The following is an 18,120-nucleotide window of genomic DNA, read 5'->3' on the forward strand; positions in this document are numbered from 1 at the left end:
CGAACAAGTAACAATCAACAACAAATAATAAAACAATAATGGTAGCAAAATTCAGTAAAATAGCAATAATCACAAGCATAAATACTATGATAAATTGCAACGAGTAAGAGAGCTAAACAGGATACTTAGCTGTCTGAGGAAGCAGCAAAGAAAGAGGGGGATTGTGGGAGACACAGGACTTATATAGCTACTTCCTCTGTTATGTGATTGGCTGCCTATTATGCCTGTACAGTTTTTTGCTTTCAATTTCGATATTTATATTCCTCTATCTTTGCTGCTGAGGAAATAAAGAAAGAGTTATGCATAATATGAGCCTCCGTGTCTTTAATAAAATTGTCAGACACTGGTGAACTGGAACGTTCTTCTTAAATATACACATCTTTATGTTTCAGAATTTATGACAAGGCGAAAAAACAAACAAACCGTACAACAAGCTTTATGAGTAATATACCATATAGATATGCACAACCAAAACAAAAAAAAATACTTTGGCGCCTGGACATGCTTCCCCAACTCTAATGGTTTTATCTTGTGCTCCGTCCCATTTCTGGGTGAGTGTTTAGGAGAGGAAAGCTTGCTTGCCTGTATATTTTGTATATTTTAGGGGACTGAAAGCAAGTGCCTGATGATTTGAGCATGTTCACAACTTCTTTGCCCTAATGGTACAGGTCTCCAAAAAGGATGGAAAAGTCTCCAGTTGCTGTATCTCTATTCAGATTTGGGCTCATGGCATAGCAATACTTGCTGGGACAGTCAGAGAGTAAAGCTGGAAAAGAATCATGCTGTGTGGTTATTCTAGAAAATGTGAATGATGGCTATATTTAGTACCTGGTGCCAGCGTTACACCAGCTGTCAAAAGTAGAAACAGATGGATGACGCGAATTGAATTTGTAACTAATCCCTTCAGGAATGCATTTGTATCCTAGAAATTTCACTAGTGTTCTGAAAATAGAAAGTTACTTTGCAAGGGAGTAGCCTTAATGTCATTTCAAGAGTGTTATATTGGGTTAATATGAAATTGTATTTTTTGTGGGGCAGGGGTGGCACTACAAAAATGACCACAAGCTTGTCCCCTGCACAACCAAATTTCACCTACTTGCTACACAAACATTAGTGGTTATCCTGACAGAGGCAAAAACAAAACAAAAAAAAAAAACCCCACAAAACATAGTTATTCAAAATTAGAACCAGTCACAATAAAGATGAACAGGCAGCTTCATATGTGAATCAGGTACAGACATTTTGTAATGATGTTCCAGTTACACTGTCAGATGTGGGTTTAAAGGGACACTATAGTCATCAGAAAAAAATACAGCTTATTGTATTTGTTCTGGTGAGTATAATCATTCCCCTTCAGGCTTTTTGCAGTAAACAATGTATTTTCAGAGAAAACGCAGTGCTTACATTACAGCCTACAATACTTCCACTGGCCACTCCTATTAGAGGTTATTCCTGTCGCAATGCTTCACACAGTGCAGTACTGCCATTCAGTGTCTAAAACCCTCTACTTGGAGACATTGAACTTTCCTCATAGACATGCATTGATTCAATACATCTCTATGAGGAGAGGCAGATTGGCCTTGGTTGTTTTTGACTTAAACTGGTTCTCCCCCTGATCTGACTCATTGACAGTCTCAACCAATCCTATGGGAAAACAGAAATTTTTACTTACCGTAAATTCTTTTTTTCTTAATATGGTGGCAGTACCAGTGGGTTTTGCTCCTTCCTGTGGACAAGCATCTAACAAGCTTAATTAAATCAACAAAACCCCTCCCCCTTGCCCTATAAGAAGGGCTATCCGGCAAAACCAACCTCAGTAAGTAGCAAGAAAAATCCAAAATAGAACTCATACTGAATCAAGATAATGTAAAATAGAGGGAGGGAAGCTGTACTGCCACCATATTAAGAAAAAAAGAATTTACGGTAAGTAAAAATTTCTGTTTTTTCTGTCATATGGTGGCAGTACCAGTGGGATATAGCAAGATCCTTAACTAGGGCGGGTTCAATGTTACCGTAGGTCGCAACTTATACGCCTAAAAAGCAGTTTCAGAGGATGAGAACATCTCTAACCTGTAGAGCTTTATGAAAATGTGGAATGGAAGCCCAAGATGGTGCCTAACAGAAGGCCACTAGAAAAAACAAGTGTTCTTACTGGCCCAGAGGCAGCCAATACTCCAAGCGTCCTGAGAGAAGCCGGAACTTGAAGACCACCGGGAGAAAATGGCCAACCAACATACTCGCCTGAGTCAAATGAAACAAGAGTTGCAGGAATCACTGTATCCTTACACCTTATATGGGAGGCTAACAAACAGAGGACCAGAATAACTGAGCTCTTCAGTCCTAGGAAAAGAGACATTACAAAGCTCCTTCAAGCTACACTTAGTACCAACCCGTAGGGAAAAAAAAAAAAAAATGTTTAGCGTGAAGAACCACCGTGTCCATGAGCAATACTGAAAAATCATCTGGGGATGAAAAACGACTGAAGCTCTCTGAACCTATTAGCCGATAAGATGGCCCCCAAGAAGGTGTCCTGGAGAAACAAAACTTGTAAGGGAAACCCTTTAACAGGATCGAACGGGTGTTACCTAAAAAAAAATGTAAAAAAATATATCAAAATTCAAGGACAAAAATACCAGGAAGGGAAAACAGAACTCTAGGAGGATGTCTGGACCTGGCAGATTACAAAAAACCTCAAGCTTAAAATCTGGATGTAAACTCTAAGAACAGCAGGATTCTCAGGCTTGAAGGCCTGGACCTCAAAGCAGAAAACGCCGAAGCCTGCCGAACAAAAAACCAGAAGACATTAAAGCAAGGGTTTTTAGACGAATGAAACACACCAGCAGGGGTGTTCCCAAAATCCCCCCCAAAAATTTCTAACCCTTATCAGAAAGTAGACCTTTAAACAGGATATATAGTTGCCAAGCAACATAGACAAACAAATCTTCCCGCAGACCTAGATGATGAAGAAGAACCCTAGCCGTAGTCAGGCTATCAACCTGAAACTCTACAGAACCACTAGGGTAGATCCCTATACATCATGAGACCGATAGAGCTTTGAACGTTTGGGAATCAGAATCTTTATGCTCAGCATGGAATAAGAACCAGGATAAGGCTCCGATAGACCTAATTTTCTAAGACAACTAGAAAAAACGTAAGCGGAAGTAAGACACATTACAAAGAGAGTAATCCATCACCGAGGGACCTGTACTGAAACAGGAAGTGACTTGGTCGTTGAAAAGTTTGTCAACAGAGCCCTGGCTGGAACAACAATTTTCCACTCCAGAGAGTCAAATTACACGGACATAAGGACCAAACTTCCTAATTCCAAATACCCTCTCTGAGCTAGACGGCTATGTCAATCCCTCTGAAAGGAACTACCGAAATATCTACTAGATGAATTTGCACCTCAGCAAGATAACCGCATGCAGGAGAGAGAGAGAGAGAGCGCCTACACCGGTTCCTCCCTGCCGGTTGATGTACCAACTCTGTAGAAGAGTGCGCATGAAAATTTACAGCCTTCTGCCATATCTACGGAATGAAGAGATGAAGGGTGGCAATACACCTTAAAACCCCTGGAATCTGCGGATTTTCCCTTAATCATTACCACGAAACATGAAGGGGATTAAAAAAAGAGCATCTGTAGCGATCCCCAACCAGAAAACATTAGACGGAAGACAGACTTCCTGAAATGAACTCTATCTAATTTGAAAATTGGATCCGCTACTACCAACACCCCTTCTTCTATGATCGGGGAGAGAAAACAGTGGGATTTCTTTTTTAACATGTTACGAGATCTAGGGACTCTAATGAATAGGCAATAGAATATATGGATTGCTGGGGAAACGTCGGTCTCAGAAATTTTTCCCTCTGTACGCTCAGTCTGATCTCCAAAAATTAAAATAATCGCCTTAATATACACAACAGTACTTCTTTAGACAGTACCGAGGTTACACGCTAATCACCTGCTACAAGTAACGGAATTTATTAGACCACTGCAATTTCTGAAACGACTGGGGCAGAGGTTAATCCTGTTCTGCAGTGTGTTGATGAAAAAACACCTACATTGTGTGTGTTCGTTAACCGTCCAAATTGCCAGAGATATCAGTAACCTATACTGAATCTTGTATGAACAGAAAGCATACCTACACAACCTATGCCATATACCAGGGTTACGCAACTCCTGTGGAGATGATATAGATACAGATATAGATATATGAGCTACTGTGAAGATGCCATCTCTATACCGTCTAATGAGCATACATCTCCTGGTAACTCATCCATAGAGAAACTAGTGAAGACATATACTGAGGCCCTGTCTTCCCAGTACCTCATACATAAGGCATATAGAGTATACCTATATCCCATAAACTAGTGAGGCTTTTTTTTTTTTTTTTTAGAGTATATAAAAGGAAAAAAACCCCCCTAAAATAGCCTATAGTGGTTACTAAAGTTGAGACCACCCATCAACTCGACAGAGTATATAGTAGATGCATATACTAAGGCTGAGTCCTCAAGTAACTCCTAACAGAGCATGCACGGAGGTTGAGTTCTCATTCTTAACGAATACAGTGCATACAACTAATGAAGCGGAGGCCACACTTCAAACTCGGCATAGAGCATATAGTGGGTGCATCTACTAAGGTCGAGTGGATAACAAAACAATGCGACAGAGCATCTAGTGGATACATCTAAAGAGGTTCTTGTCCTTATACAAGGACTTTATAGTGTGTACCCTACTGAGGCCGAGTCATCTTAGACACTCACACACAGAGCATATAGTGGGTACATATACTGTGCACAGCAACTCGTCATAGTGCCTATAGTGAGTGCATACACTGCTCACAGAACTTGTCATAGAACATATAGTGGTAACCTATACTGTTCACAGCAACACAACAGTGCATATAGAGAGAATATATACTGCTCATAGTAACTCGTCATAGAACATATAGTGATTACATATACTGTTCACAGCAACACGTCATAGTGCATATAGTGAGAATATATACTGCACATAGTAACACGTCATAGTGCATATAGTGAGAATATATACTGCTCATAGTAACTCGTCATAGTGCATATAGTGAGAATATATACTGCTCATAGTAACTCGTCATAGAACATATAGTGATTACATATACTGTTGACAGCAACACGTCGTAGTGCATATAGTGAGTATATATATACTGCTCATAGTAACTCGTCATAGAACATATAGTGATTACATATACTGTTCACAGCAACACGTCATAGTGCATATAGTGAGAATATATACTGCACATAGTAACACGTCATAGTGCATATAGTGAGAATATATACTGCTCATAGTAACTCGTCATAGAACATATAGTGATTACATATACTGTTCACAGCAACACGTCGTAGTGCATATAGTGAGTATATATATACTGCTCATAGTAACTCGTCATAGAACATATAGTGATTACATATACTGTTCACAGCAACACGTCGTAGTGCATATATTGCATACATCTTCTGCACACAGCAAGTCGTCATGGTGCATATAGTGAGTACATATACTACTCACAGCAATTCGTCATAGTGCATATAGCGAGTACATATACTGCTCACAGCAATTCATCATAGTGCATATAGTGAGTATATATACTGCTCATAGTAACTCGTCATAGAACATATAGTGATTACATATACTGTTCCCAGCAACACATCGTAGTGCATATATTGCATACATCTTCTGCACACAGCACTTCGTCATAGTGCATATAGTGAGTACATATACTGCTCACAGCAATTCGTCATAGTGCATATAGCGAGTACATATACTGCTCACAGCAATTCGTCATAGTGCATATAGCGAGTACATATACTGCTCACAGCAATTCGTCATAGAGCATATAGAGAGTACCTATACTGCTCACAGCAATTCATCATAGTGCATAAAGTGGGTTCATCTTCGTCCTCTTCTTACCACGTGGCTTCACACTTTGCAAATGAAGTGTCTAAACTTTTACAGAGATCATTTTGAAGGAAAGATTAATTCACCTCACCTCAAAATGCCTCTGAACCGTGTGGGGGGTTGGTGACACGGCGTACCACTTCTGGCAAGCATCCATGCTGTCAGTGGGTACTGCACAGCTTCATCTATGCCGAGCATCAAACTTCGCGCTTTTTTTTTTTTTTTTTTTTTTAAATAAAGTTTCGGCATGCGCATGCGCACCACCGGAAACTTTTGGTGGAACGCATCACCTCCTGGGCGTGCGTTCCACCGCTGTGCGCAGGTCATCAAGACCGCCTCCAGAAAGTATTCACCGGAACCTTCTCGGCATAAGAGGCAATGTATCCATTTGCTCCGTAACCATAACGGAGGTAGCATGGTCTCTCAGCTAACCGCCCGGGCAGCTCTCGGACCGGAATCCCCCAGACCAGCAGCCTGTGTGTCTCACCCTCCAGATGCTGTGTCCTTCCCTCTCGGGACAAGAAAGGAAACTGAGGTTGGTTTTGCCGGATAGCCCTTCTTATAGGGCAAGGGGGAGGGGTTTTGTGGATTTAATTAAGCTTGTTAGATGCTTGTCCACAGGAAGGAGCAAAACCCACTGGTACTGCCACCATATGACAGAAAAAGCTTTGTGATTGGCTCAGAGAAATCACTTCTGACGATGCTAGCAAAGCAGGGAGATCAGGGGCAGAGACAGCTGCTGCAGACTTTAACAAAAGTAAAATTTTATGATATTTAGAGGAGCAAGGGCTGGGGCTAGATGGTGGTTTTAACACTATAGGGTCAGGAATTACAGGTTTGTGTTTCTGACCCTATAGTGTTCCTTTAAACCTCCAGCACCAAAGGGGTTAAATACTGTATATACAGATGTTCAAAGTAAAATTGCACATACAGACTCAAGGCACCATGCAGTGGCAGAGCTACAGCCAGTGCAGCTGCATTGGAGCCCGCATGCTCTAGTGGCCCATTGGGTGGCTAATGGACTTGTGATGGATAAAAATTTAATGTGAGTAAAATGTCTATTTACTATGTGTACCTGTGTTCATTCATTACTCAAAATGGCTGCTAGAGCACCCCCTCCCATAGACCAAGACCCTCATGTAGTAAGATGGCGTCTCAATCCTGAGCTACACCTAAGATGATGAGGACATCAACACCCTGGAGGAAGTCCATCAAGATAAAACACTTAACGTCTAACCAATTAAATGTATACTTTACTAAAACACCTAACACTTAATCAATTGAAAAGTTTACTTTCTGTATTTGCACACGTTGCATTCTTTTGCCTTTTTAAGGGGCTACGCCGCCCCCTGACAATACACTTGGAAGTTTTCATTTTAACTGAACTTTTGGGGTCAGTGTGATTTCTTCAGCGTGCACACATTATTTAACTAAACATTTGGACAGGGGCAGATGTTTGGTTTAAAAAACAGACTTAGGGCATTTCTTTATTGCTGAACAGGGGCCCAGTCAGGCACCTTGGCCTTTTTTGGGCCCAGTAGCGTTGGCCAGATTAGAGGAAGTGACAGCGGATTACTTCCTCCCATCTCAAAAAAGGAGTAACGCGGGGCAGGGAGGAGGCGTAAGCATCATGGAAGGAAAGTTTTCAGTGAGCTGCAGCAGATCCCACACTCGCTCCCATTAGCCTCAGCCAGGAGCAGAAGCAGAACAGCAGGCAAGCCACCCCCCTCAGACAGTAAGCTGAAACTACAATTATTAAATGTATATGTTTATGTATGTTCATGTGTACGCACATATGTCAGGGTGCATGTATGTGACAGGTTACTGTTGATATGTACACAACATGCATCTGTGTGTTAAAGGGACACTCCAGGCACCCAGACCACTTCTGCTCATTGGAGTGGTCTGGGTGCCAACTTCCACTACCCTTAACCCTGCAAGTGTAATTATTGCAGTTTTTCATAAACTGCAATATTTACATTGCAGGGTTAACTCCACCTCTAGTGGCTGTCTATTAGACAGCCACTAGAGGTCACTTCCTGGGTTCTAGCACAGGTTTCCTGTGCTAGAGCGTCGCTGGACGTCCTCACGCTGTGTGAGGACCTCCAGCGTCGCTCAAAACCCCATAGGAAAGCATTGAAATGATTTTTCAATGCTTTCCTATGGGGAGACGTAATGCGCATGCGCGGCATTTCCGCGCATGCGCATTAGGTCTCCTCGGCCGGTGAGCGAGATTAGTCTCGCCCACCGGCCGACGTAATCACTAGGAGGAGCGTCGCGGAGGCAGAGACAGCGCCGCTGTCCCAGGTAAGTGACTGAAGGGGTTTTCACCCCTTCAGTAACCGGGGATTGGTGGGTGGGAGGGAGAGGGACCCTCCAGTGCCAGAAAAACGGATCGTTTTTCTGGCACTGGAGTTTCCCTTTAATGTGTATGTATATCAGTAAATATGTGGCAGGTTATGACCATACATCCAAGCAATCAATCACCAACAACATGCAAACACACTTCTGCAATCCAACACAAATGTGTCCGCATTTAAAAGCCAACATTACATTGAAACCCACAACTGCAATCAAACGCAAACATTGCATACAAATAAACCCCTGTATTAAAACACTAAAATTTATATACAAGCACTCCTTGTATATCAACACTACACAGAAAAGCCAACACTACGTTCCAACAGCAACACTACATACAAAGATACCCCTATATGCACATATATACTCTGTGCATTTGAATGTAAGCAGGTTTTTGTACAAACACTGCACACCAACACAACCCTGCAAGGATGGGGAAATGGTAGACCCCTAGCTTGCACAGCATTGTTGGATTTGTACGACAAATGGTGATCTACCTTTAGACCACTCTTGCACTAGAAGGAGAAAAAAATAAATAAAATAAAAAGGCAAAAACTTTATTGCACCAGGGCCCTTCTCTACATTAGTTGCGCCACTGGCATCAAGTCCACTTCAAATCAATGTATTAGCCATGGTACTTTGCGTAACACTAACGCCTAACAAAGGATATAAACGATTTGGGATGTAAACATGAAGTTACAATAAACGCAAAGGAAAAGGCAACTTGCTTGATGGGGAACATAGGGACAATGTAATACAAATACCACCCCTCTCACTACCACATCAGATGTCCATGTGTGAGGTGAGAAATTGACAAGTGCACCCCTCATCATATTAATGTGTCAAGGAAATAGCATGCCCCTGCATACAGTTGTAATCAACATGATCTATCCCCCATTGAAAAAAATCAGCTATATCATCAAAACTTTACAGACTTTCTGTTTGCAATGAACAAATCAAGCAAAAGCTATTAAAAATAGCTCAACACCCACCCCACCCTCCAAACCTGATATCCAACACCTTCCTCCTTGACCCCCACATTCCCTCCCTCTAAACATCGCTACTCCTGACCTCGCTACACATGTTCCCCTACCTAGCGTGCTCTACCCCTTTCTTGAATTCGTAGTGAACCATACTGACGTTGCGAGAGACACCCAGGACGAGCAAGTAACCAGCATAGATACCTACCCAGACATAGCGACACAGAAGAACCCTGGACGGGCCATCGGACCCGAAGAAGGGGGTGGGCAGGCAACAAATGGGAGGCATAATGGACACTGGGGTTCTCAAACCCAAAAAGACGCTACCTTCTGTCGCAAACAAAGACGCTCTAGAGCCCAACCCTTGACATATAGTAGGCGGGAACCTACATCTCTGGGAGAACACCTATCACAAGGGGTGACGAGACACAGGGGGTCCAAATTTACCCACTAGCGAGAACTTTAAAACCATGGAGACACTAGTGACAAATGACCCATATCACTCACACCTATGTAATGGCAGATAGCACGAGATTTGTTCACATGTTTAACTCGCTGTACAAACTGTTATTGTGTACGAACTCCGGAAGGAAAACAATAAAACCACAGTTATAGAAAACTATATTGTTGAAGGCAAATCACTCGAAAGCATTCCTCACTAAGCACAATGTTTTAGTAATTGTATGGGTTCCATAGTGTCCACTATATAAACTACTTAAGGCTTGCATGCCCTTATTAATATTACTCAAATTGTAATTAACTGTTTAACCTGCATAGTAATACACTGTTGAAACATTTATAAAAAAGAGGCCGTTATACACGGGAGCTCAGGCAAAGATATTGTAATCTGTTATGCATAACATATGCCATACAAGCACTAACTCCTTGCTTTTTTTCTTTACCGTTTTATCATAAGCCTTAATAAAAACAAAGATTGACAAAAATTAAAATAAAATATATAGTTCAACACAATGAATGCAAATTCAACTGAAAAATGCAACTTCTAATGACTTCTCCAGTCTCAAAATTATGCAACCCCTTCATGGCAAGCATCTTAAGTACTTATAGTAGAGCACATTTCTGCTGTCATGATTGCTCATAAGCAATGGCTTTTAGCTCAGTAATTCTTAGGTTTGCGTAGTGCAACCCCCTTCTACAAAATCATACAGGTGACCGTAGCCACTGTAGAATATTCCAGGACTACTTCTGCAACCAAGCCTTGGTGGAATTTGAGGCATGTTTGGGATCGTTGTCTTGTTGGAAGGTCCAATGACCCAAGCTTCAGTGTCCTCACAAACAGCATGACATTTTCTCCTAGAATTTCTTGATACTTCAGCGTATCCATCTTGCTTTCCAAATGCTGCAGGTTTCCGGTGCCAGAGGATGCAAAGAAGCCCCAGAGCATCACCAAGCCACCACCATGCTTAATTGTAGGCAGAGTGTTCTTTTCCAAATATGCTTAATTTTCCCCCTCACCCCCAGACAAACCGCTGATCCATTGGACCGAAAAATTCCAGTTTTGTTTCATCGCTGCACAGAACAGAATCCAAAAAAAGTGTGTGTATAATTTTATATATATATATATATATATATATATATATATATATATATATACACACACACACACACACACACACACACACACATATACATATACACACACACACACACACACAATTTATAGCATATTGGAGCAGACTTTTCTTGTCCTTTTGGGTCACTAGTGGTGTACATCTTGGAATTCTGGCATGCAAGCCTAAGTTTAGAATGTGCCTTACTGTGCTCACTGAAACCGCAGTGCTTGTTGCCACTAATTCTTGCTGCAGGTATTTTGTAGTTACTCAAGGGCTTTTCACAACCTTTCTTAGAAATCTGGTTGTAGCCATTGATAGCTTCCCTTCCTGCCCAGTCCATGTAGTGTAACCACTGTTCCTTCAACTTCCAACTTGTGAACTATGCTTCTGTGTCTCTAGAAACATTCAGTGCCTTCGCTATCTTTTTTGTATCCTCTTCCTTGTTTGTGAAGGTTGATTATCTCTTCTCTTAACTTTGTGGACCGTATTTCTAGTGGACCATATTTCTAACATGCAGTCAAATACAGCACTCAACAAATCCCTAGCCAGTTCCAGTTCAGATATTTCACGTTTCCAGCTCAAGCACATCTGGTGCAACTAATGAAGCCCTTGATTTGTTCCTTCAGGTGTGCTTAAAAGGACCACTCTAGTGTCAGGAAAACATACTCGTTTTCCTGGCACTAGAGTACCCTGAGGGTGCCCCCACCCTCAAGGACCCCATCCCGCCGGACTCTGGAGAGAGGAAGGGGATAAACCTACCTCTTTTTCCAGCGCCGGGCGGGGAGCTTTCCTCCTCCTCTCCATCTTGATCGCGACGTCATCGGCTGAATGCGCATGCGCGGCAGGAGCCGCGCTCGCATTCAGCCAGTCGCATAGAAAAGCATTTACAATGCTTTCCTATGAACGCTTGCGTGCTCTCACTGTGATTTTCACAGTGAGAAGCACGCAAGCGCCTCTAGCGGCTGTCAATGAGAGCCACTAGAGGATTTGGAGGCTGGCTTAACCCTCAGTATAAACATAGCAGTTTCTCTGAAACTGCTATGTTTATAAAAAAAAAAAGGGTTAATCCTAGAGGTACCTGGCACCCAGACCACTTCATTAAGCTGAAGTCGTCTGGGTGCCTAGAGTGGTCCTTTAAGAGAACACCTGTTTTGCATATTTATGCTGTTGTGAAGTATTCTATTCAGAGGGTTGAATAATTTTGAGACTGGAGAAGTCATTAGAAGTTGCATTTTCAGTTGAATTTGGGAAAACCACTCGCAGCATTCATTGTGTTGAGCTATTTCAATTGTTTTTGTTTTATTTGTTCATTGAAAACCGCTGAAAGTCTAAATTTTAAAAAAACGGATTTTTAGTACAACAATCTATATATTATAGCCACCATTCCTATTACTCTTCTGGGGAAAAAAAGAGCAATGGCAAGATTACACTTAATCGTTGATGGTTCCAAAGAGCAAACTGTTCTGAGATTTAAAAACATAGGTTTGGATTTTACCAATCTGGGTCCATATGTTAACAGTCAGATCCAGACTTCAGGTGTTTGGTCAGATTGAAATCAAGACCTGCTGATTAAGGATAATTCAGTCTGTATTGCAAAATCCACAGTAAAATATATCAAAAACCAATGCCTGGATTTTGCAGTGTGGCTGCCCCTGTACAACACTGCATGGTTTTGCCCACTAGGACTTTAGCAAATGACCCCCATTGTATTGTAAAACCTATGACCAAATAAATTGATTAGTAAATCTTAAAATTAATACAATTACCACCACATGTCAGATTGTGGAGTCTAGACAATTAGACATTTTGTGTAGGAACCTCAACAACTGCAGTTTGTAAAGGAATATATCTAGACAGACAGTGATTAAATTTCTGCTTACCGTATTTAAAGTTTTGATTAATCGTAGCTAGCACATACAAGTACATAAAATCACACCATTTAATTTATACAAGATGGAATCTACGATCGAAGTGCAAACCTGAGACAATGCTTAGATGTTTACTAGATATTTTATTGGTGATATCCCACATCTTAGATCCAGGGAGCTGTTAATGGAATTCAATGATAGCATGTTTACAGCCAAGGTTCTTCTATAAAAAGGTTATAACATTTTCAAACAACCTGTATTTAGGAGGTATGAAATCACCAGGAGCCTTGTATATGGCATACCAGTGTGGCATATTGAAACACCAATGAAAAGAGGCTTCTCACCTACTGTGAATTCACACTAGATTGGTTAGCTAGAATTGGTCAGCCTTGCTCAAGGCTAGACATCTGCAGTGCATTAAGATTATCTGCCCAAGGGCTCAATATTTTCAGGTTAGTTTGCTCAGCGCATCTAATAATGTGCTTACAGAGCACAACTCCTTGCAAAATGCCAACAGAAAATAAATCGTCTCTATGTTGCATAATTTCTGCATACAGTAAATAAAGCTTCAATAACCATCTGCACTATACTGAAGCTGCTAAAAGACAATGTGTTTAACTTACAAAGGCTGCAAAGACGCAGAGACAGAATGGAACACTGGCTTTGGAGAGATTGGATGAGTCTTTTGTATGCAAGTTTTTGTTTTACCTTTTTCACCACTGCATAAAAAAAGTTTGAATTTGGATATATACATTGAATTGCGGTTAAAAATTAATATCAACTCAAACCTTGTGTCCCTTTTTATGACATGTAGCCAGTTTTTGAGTAGTATCAGAAAAAGAAACAGACCAAATTTTGCATGAGTAGAGACAAGATAGCAGGAGGAAGTAAATTAAATGAATATAAGCCTGTATTTCCTTAAGTGTTGCTTTTACTTCAACAGGGATCCCCACCTCATTGAAGTTTGTCAGCATACACTTGCTGTGAAGTTGAGGAGATAATGTCAAACTTGCCCACAGCATCATTAGCATTAGCATTAGAAAAACACCAAATGATAAAGACAAGACATACACATTTCAGTGCTCCTTTTATTGCTGGATTCCTCAATAGTGGGGCAGTCATACAATAGCTATCAACAGTTGCCCAATGCAGTGGCTTCATACAATAACCATGAGATGCTTTTTGCCATAATACAGCATTGTGGGGTTAAAGGAACAAGGTAGTCCAGAAGACAGGAGTAGACTTCATAATTTCTGATCTGACAGGCTGTCACAGCAACTGGATGATCAAGTCTGGAGTCTACCTTTTTACCAATTAAAGCAAAGAAATTCAACAATTTACCAGCTATAGCCCAAAGAAAACATGCATGTATTTTCTGCATGTTTTGAGTTTACATGAAAATAACCTGCCTGTGGCTGCAGACTTAAACTGTGCCAAGGAATAGGCCAGAGGCTTCTCAATGAGAAGCCTCTGTGCTGGAGATGTAAGCATGTGCAAACAATTGCAACTTTCTTGTAGTACAGCTCATTGTAGGTGAGGAATGGGGAGTGTGCTAGACCAACACGCCTGGCACTTCTATTAACTCTATGGAGCCAGGAGAAGAAAGTCTCCTTACCTGCCTGTGTGACAGCTGCGGAGGCGTTTCATCCCCACTTGCAGAACACAAGTTTATATTAACGTTGATTTCTAGCGTGAAACCGGCACGCTTATAAGCGGTCAAACATATATGACAGAGTCCAAACATAAGTCACTTTAGCAAGCTAAAGTGCCTTATGAGTCTGGAGTGCTCCTTCAAAGGGAAATGGTGACTTTTCTTAAAGTGGATCTGTCACTTCCCTGTAACTTATGCCATTAAACAAAACAATAAAAGCCTGTTATGATTTGTGTTAACTTCTTTATGAGATGCTCCTTTTTCCTTTTAAACGGACACTATAGGCACGCAGACCACTTCAGCTCACTGAAGTGGTCTTAGTGCAGTGCCCATCCGTTTAACCCTGCAATTGTAATTATTGCAGTTATTGAGAAACTGCAATAATCACCTGCTAGGGTTACCTCTAACTCTAGAGGCTGTCAATCAGACAGCCACTAAAGGCATATCTGGATTGTTAAGCGACTTTTGGTTGCCTGACGCTAGAAGCCCTCACGCTTTGCATGAAGACAACCAGCTTCTGCTAAAACAATACCGGAAAGCATTGATTCAATGCTTTCCTATGGGGTTGCTCTAATGAGATTGCGTCACTCGTATGCTTTTGCCATGATGAAATATACATATATATAAAACGCTTATAACAATCACCGACAGGGATCCAAGATGAAGGTCCCCACTTGCAGAGTACAGAGGAGTTTTCAAATGCGTCGACACAGTGCACTGTAGTCATTATGGAGCTTAGAACGCCTGTTACACTCATAATTAGAAAAGAAGAATACAAACCATATTTATTTCAGCGTTCCATAATGATCAAGACATGCTTTAGCACCAGCATGTAAAGTGTTACAAAAGCAAAAAGGTATGTTTGCACATGCTTAGCACAATGCAGTATGCACCCTCATGACAAAATAGGTTTGCATCATAAAAAAAAAAAAAAAAAAAAAAAAATTTGTAAATGACAACATTGGAAAGTGACAGGTTTATTTTATTTACTTTGAGAAGTGACTGTGCCACTTGAATGGGATCACCGTACAAAAAAAAAAAAAAACTAATCTTGGTATTCTGTCCATTATAACTTTGCTGGTTCATGATAGTGTTGCCATAGCAACACACGTGTGACGCAAGACTATTCACACAGTAAGCTATTTGCGGTGTGTGACACATTCCTGGAAATGAAGATCATCACCTACAGACACACTGACACCATCAGAAAAAACACTTCCTGTAGTCACCATAAAGAGCTTGGCTTCCAGCTCCACTGGGCTTATAGAAACTATATTTCACCTTGGTGGGAATTCAGAATAAAATGGAAAATGTTAGATAAATAGGTACTCTGGGTGTAACCCAGCCGGTAACTACGCTAGAATACACTGGGTACGGCCAGCCGGTAACTACGCTAGAATACACTGGGTACGGCCAGCCGGTAACTACGCTAGAATACACTGGGTACGGCCAGCCGGTAACTACGCTAGAATACACTGGGTACGGCCAGCCGGTAACTACGCTAGAATACACTGGGTACGGCCAGCCGGTAACTACGCTAGAATACACTGGGTACGGCCAGCCGGTAACTACGCTAGAATACACTGGGTACGGCCAGCCGGTAACTACGCTAGAATACACTGGGTACGGCCAGCCGGTAACTACGCTAGAATACACTGGGTACGGCCAGCCGGTAACTACGCTAGAATACACTGGGTACGGCCAGCCGGTAACTACGCTAGAATACACTGGGTACGGCCAGCCGGTAACTACGCTAGAATACACTGGGTACGGCCAGCCGGTAACTACGCTAGAATACACTGGGTACGGCCAGCCGGTAACTACGCTAGAATACACTGGGTACGGCCAGCCGGTAACTACGCTAGAATACACTGGGTACGGCCAGCCGGTAACTACGCTAGAATACACTGGGTACGGCCAGCCGGTAACTACGCTAGAATACACTGGGTACGGCCAGCCGGTAACTACGCTAGAATACACTGGGTACGGCCAGCCGGTAACTACGCTAGAATACACTGGGTACGGCCAGCCGGTAACTACGCTAGAATACACTGGGTACGGCCAGCCGGTAACTACGCTAGAATACACTGGGTACGGCCAGCCGGTAACTACGCTAGAATACACTGGGTACGGCCAGCCGGTAACTACGCTAGAATACACTGGGTACGACCATCTGGTAATTATTATTTATATAGCACCATCAGATTCTGTAGTGCTGTACAATGGGTGTAATAACACTATAATACCGGGTACACCCAGCGGGTAATAACACTATAATACTGGGTATAATAAACTCACCACTCTGGCTCCTACAGACCGGCGGCTGCGGGGTGTCAGTCCGCTCCGGGGGCTGCCGAAGCTGGCCACCGGTAGGGCTGCCGGTGAGTGTGCTGGGGGGCTGCAGGGGGCCATGGCGGAGATGGAGAGGTGGTCCAGTAGCCGGTTGTGCAGCTGGCTCTTGTTACAGACCGGAGCCGCCCCGTAGTCCTCGCAGTTATTGTCGCTCAGCACCGGTAGCTTCTCGCCGCTCTTTATCCGCCGCAGACAGTCCTTCAGCAGGAGCTGTGTGGGCGTCTCGCTCAGCCAGTGTAGGAACAGCTCGTCCACCTTCATTTTGAGGACGGGTTGGAGGGCGCTGCTCATGCTCGCGGTCTGTCAGTCGCCGTATTCCGGGTTTCGGTATATCCCTCTCCGTGCAAGGTGTTTTAATTCCACGCGCATGCGCAACCCCGCGAAGACGCCGAAGAGCGCGAGCGTTTAATTTGTATTCGCGCATGCGCGCGCCCCTTACGCACGACGCCTCGAGCCGGCCGAAAAAGCGTTACCTTGGCAACTGCTGTGCTGAAGGTAACAGGGAGAGGGCTGACAGGCAACGAGTAGCTAGATTCGGGTTCTGTAGCGGAGTGACGTAGCGCCCTGCCGCCTGGGCTGTCATTGGGTTGGTCGTTTTTTTGATTCGCAACGGGTTTTTGAAAATTGTTACTAAAATTGTTTTTTTTTCCTGAGAAAGGTAAAATGTGAATACTCTGAAACTGCTGGTGTAAACGTGCTGAAACGCTCCCTGTATAATGAGTGTGTCCTGTTTGGTTTGGTTTGGTTATTTGCACTGAACTCAAGGGGCCCAGAGCACCTGCCATGCAATGACTTCTCATTGAGCTGCATTGGGAAGTCTGTGATTGGACAGCAACAGGAAGTGTGGGCGGGGCCAGAAGGGGAGGGCTTGCAGAGGCTGCAGACAAGAGAACTGCGGGTTTTGCAAGCTGCTTTTAGATATCTCCCTAATGATAAAATGTATAAATAAATACATGCATGTTTTCATTGGGACAGATCTACTAAGCAATGATTTTTTATGTATTTTTTTCCTCCTGTCAATAAGTGTCAGTACTGTATGGTTGTAGCCTACAGGTAATCGGATAGAGTTAGAAAAGTTAAGCAAGCAGTCCCCTCCCACAATTTTGCCATGAATCTTAAGACTCCTCAATAGCTTCAGTTTTTTCCTGTCTCATGTGTGGGATGTATAGGTGCCATGATTGCGCTGGATTTTCAGAGGTGGCAACAGACACAGGATGCTGTTAGGAATGCCTTCAAGCGTCCAGGTGGCATTCTGAAACCATGGAGGTGGCTGCAGTTTAATTATCTGTGACTTTGCCAAGTATTGCAAAATTGTATGATAACCATTGTATGTGTTAAGAAATACTTCAAGATGGAGATTTGTATAGCTATATTAGATCTCAAAGAAGTTTATCTC

General features: G+C 42.5%; 1 protein-coding gene across 2 annotated transcripts in view; it reads right to left on the reverse strand.

Moving 5' to 3' along the window:
- Positions 1-17,090, reverse strand: part of LOC134615084 (serine/threonine-protein phosphatase 2A regulatory subunit B'' subunit beta-like) — a 77,885-nt gene extending 60,795 nt beyond the window's left edge. For both annotated transcript variants that reach the window (XM_063459499.1, XM_063459490.1), the window contains exon 1: positions 16,671-17,090. In XM_063459499.1, coding sequence (XP_063315569.1) covers positions 16,671-17,015 — 345 coding nt within the window. In that variant the 5' untranslated portion in view covers positions 17,016-17,090. The remainder of the gene's footprint in view (positions 1-16,670) is intronic.
- Between the last annotated feature and the right edge of the window lie 1,030 nt (positions 17,091-18,120).

This window comes from Pelobates fuscus, chromosome 1 (assembly GCF_036172605.1).
Source record: "Pelobates fuscus isolate aPelFus1 chromosome 1, aPelFus1.pri, whole genome shotgun sequence".
NCBI classification, from domain to species: Eukaryota; Metazoa; Chordata; class Amphibia; order Anura; family Pelobatidae; genus Pelobates; species Pelobates fuscus.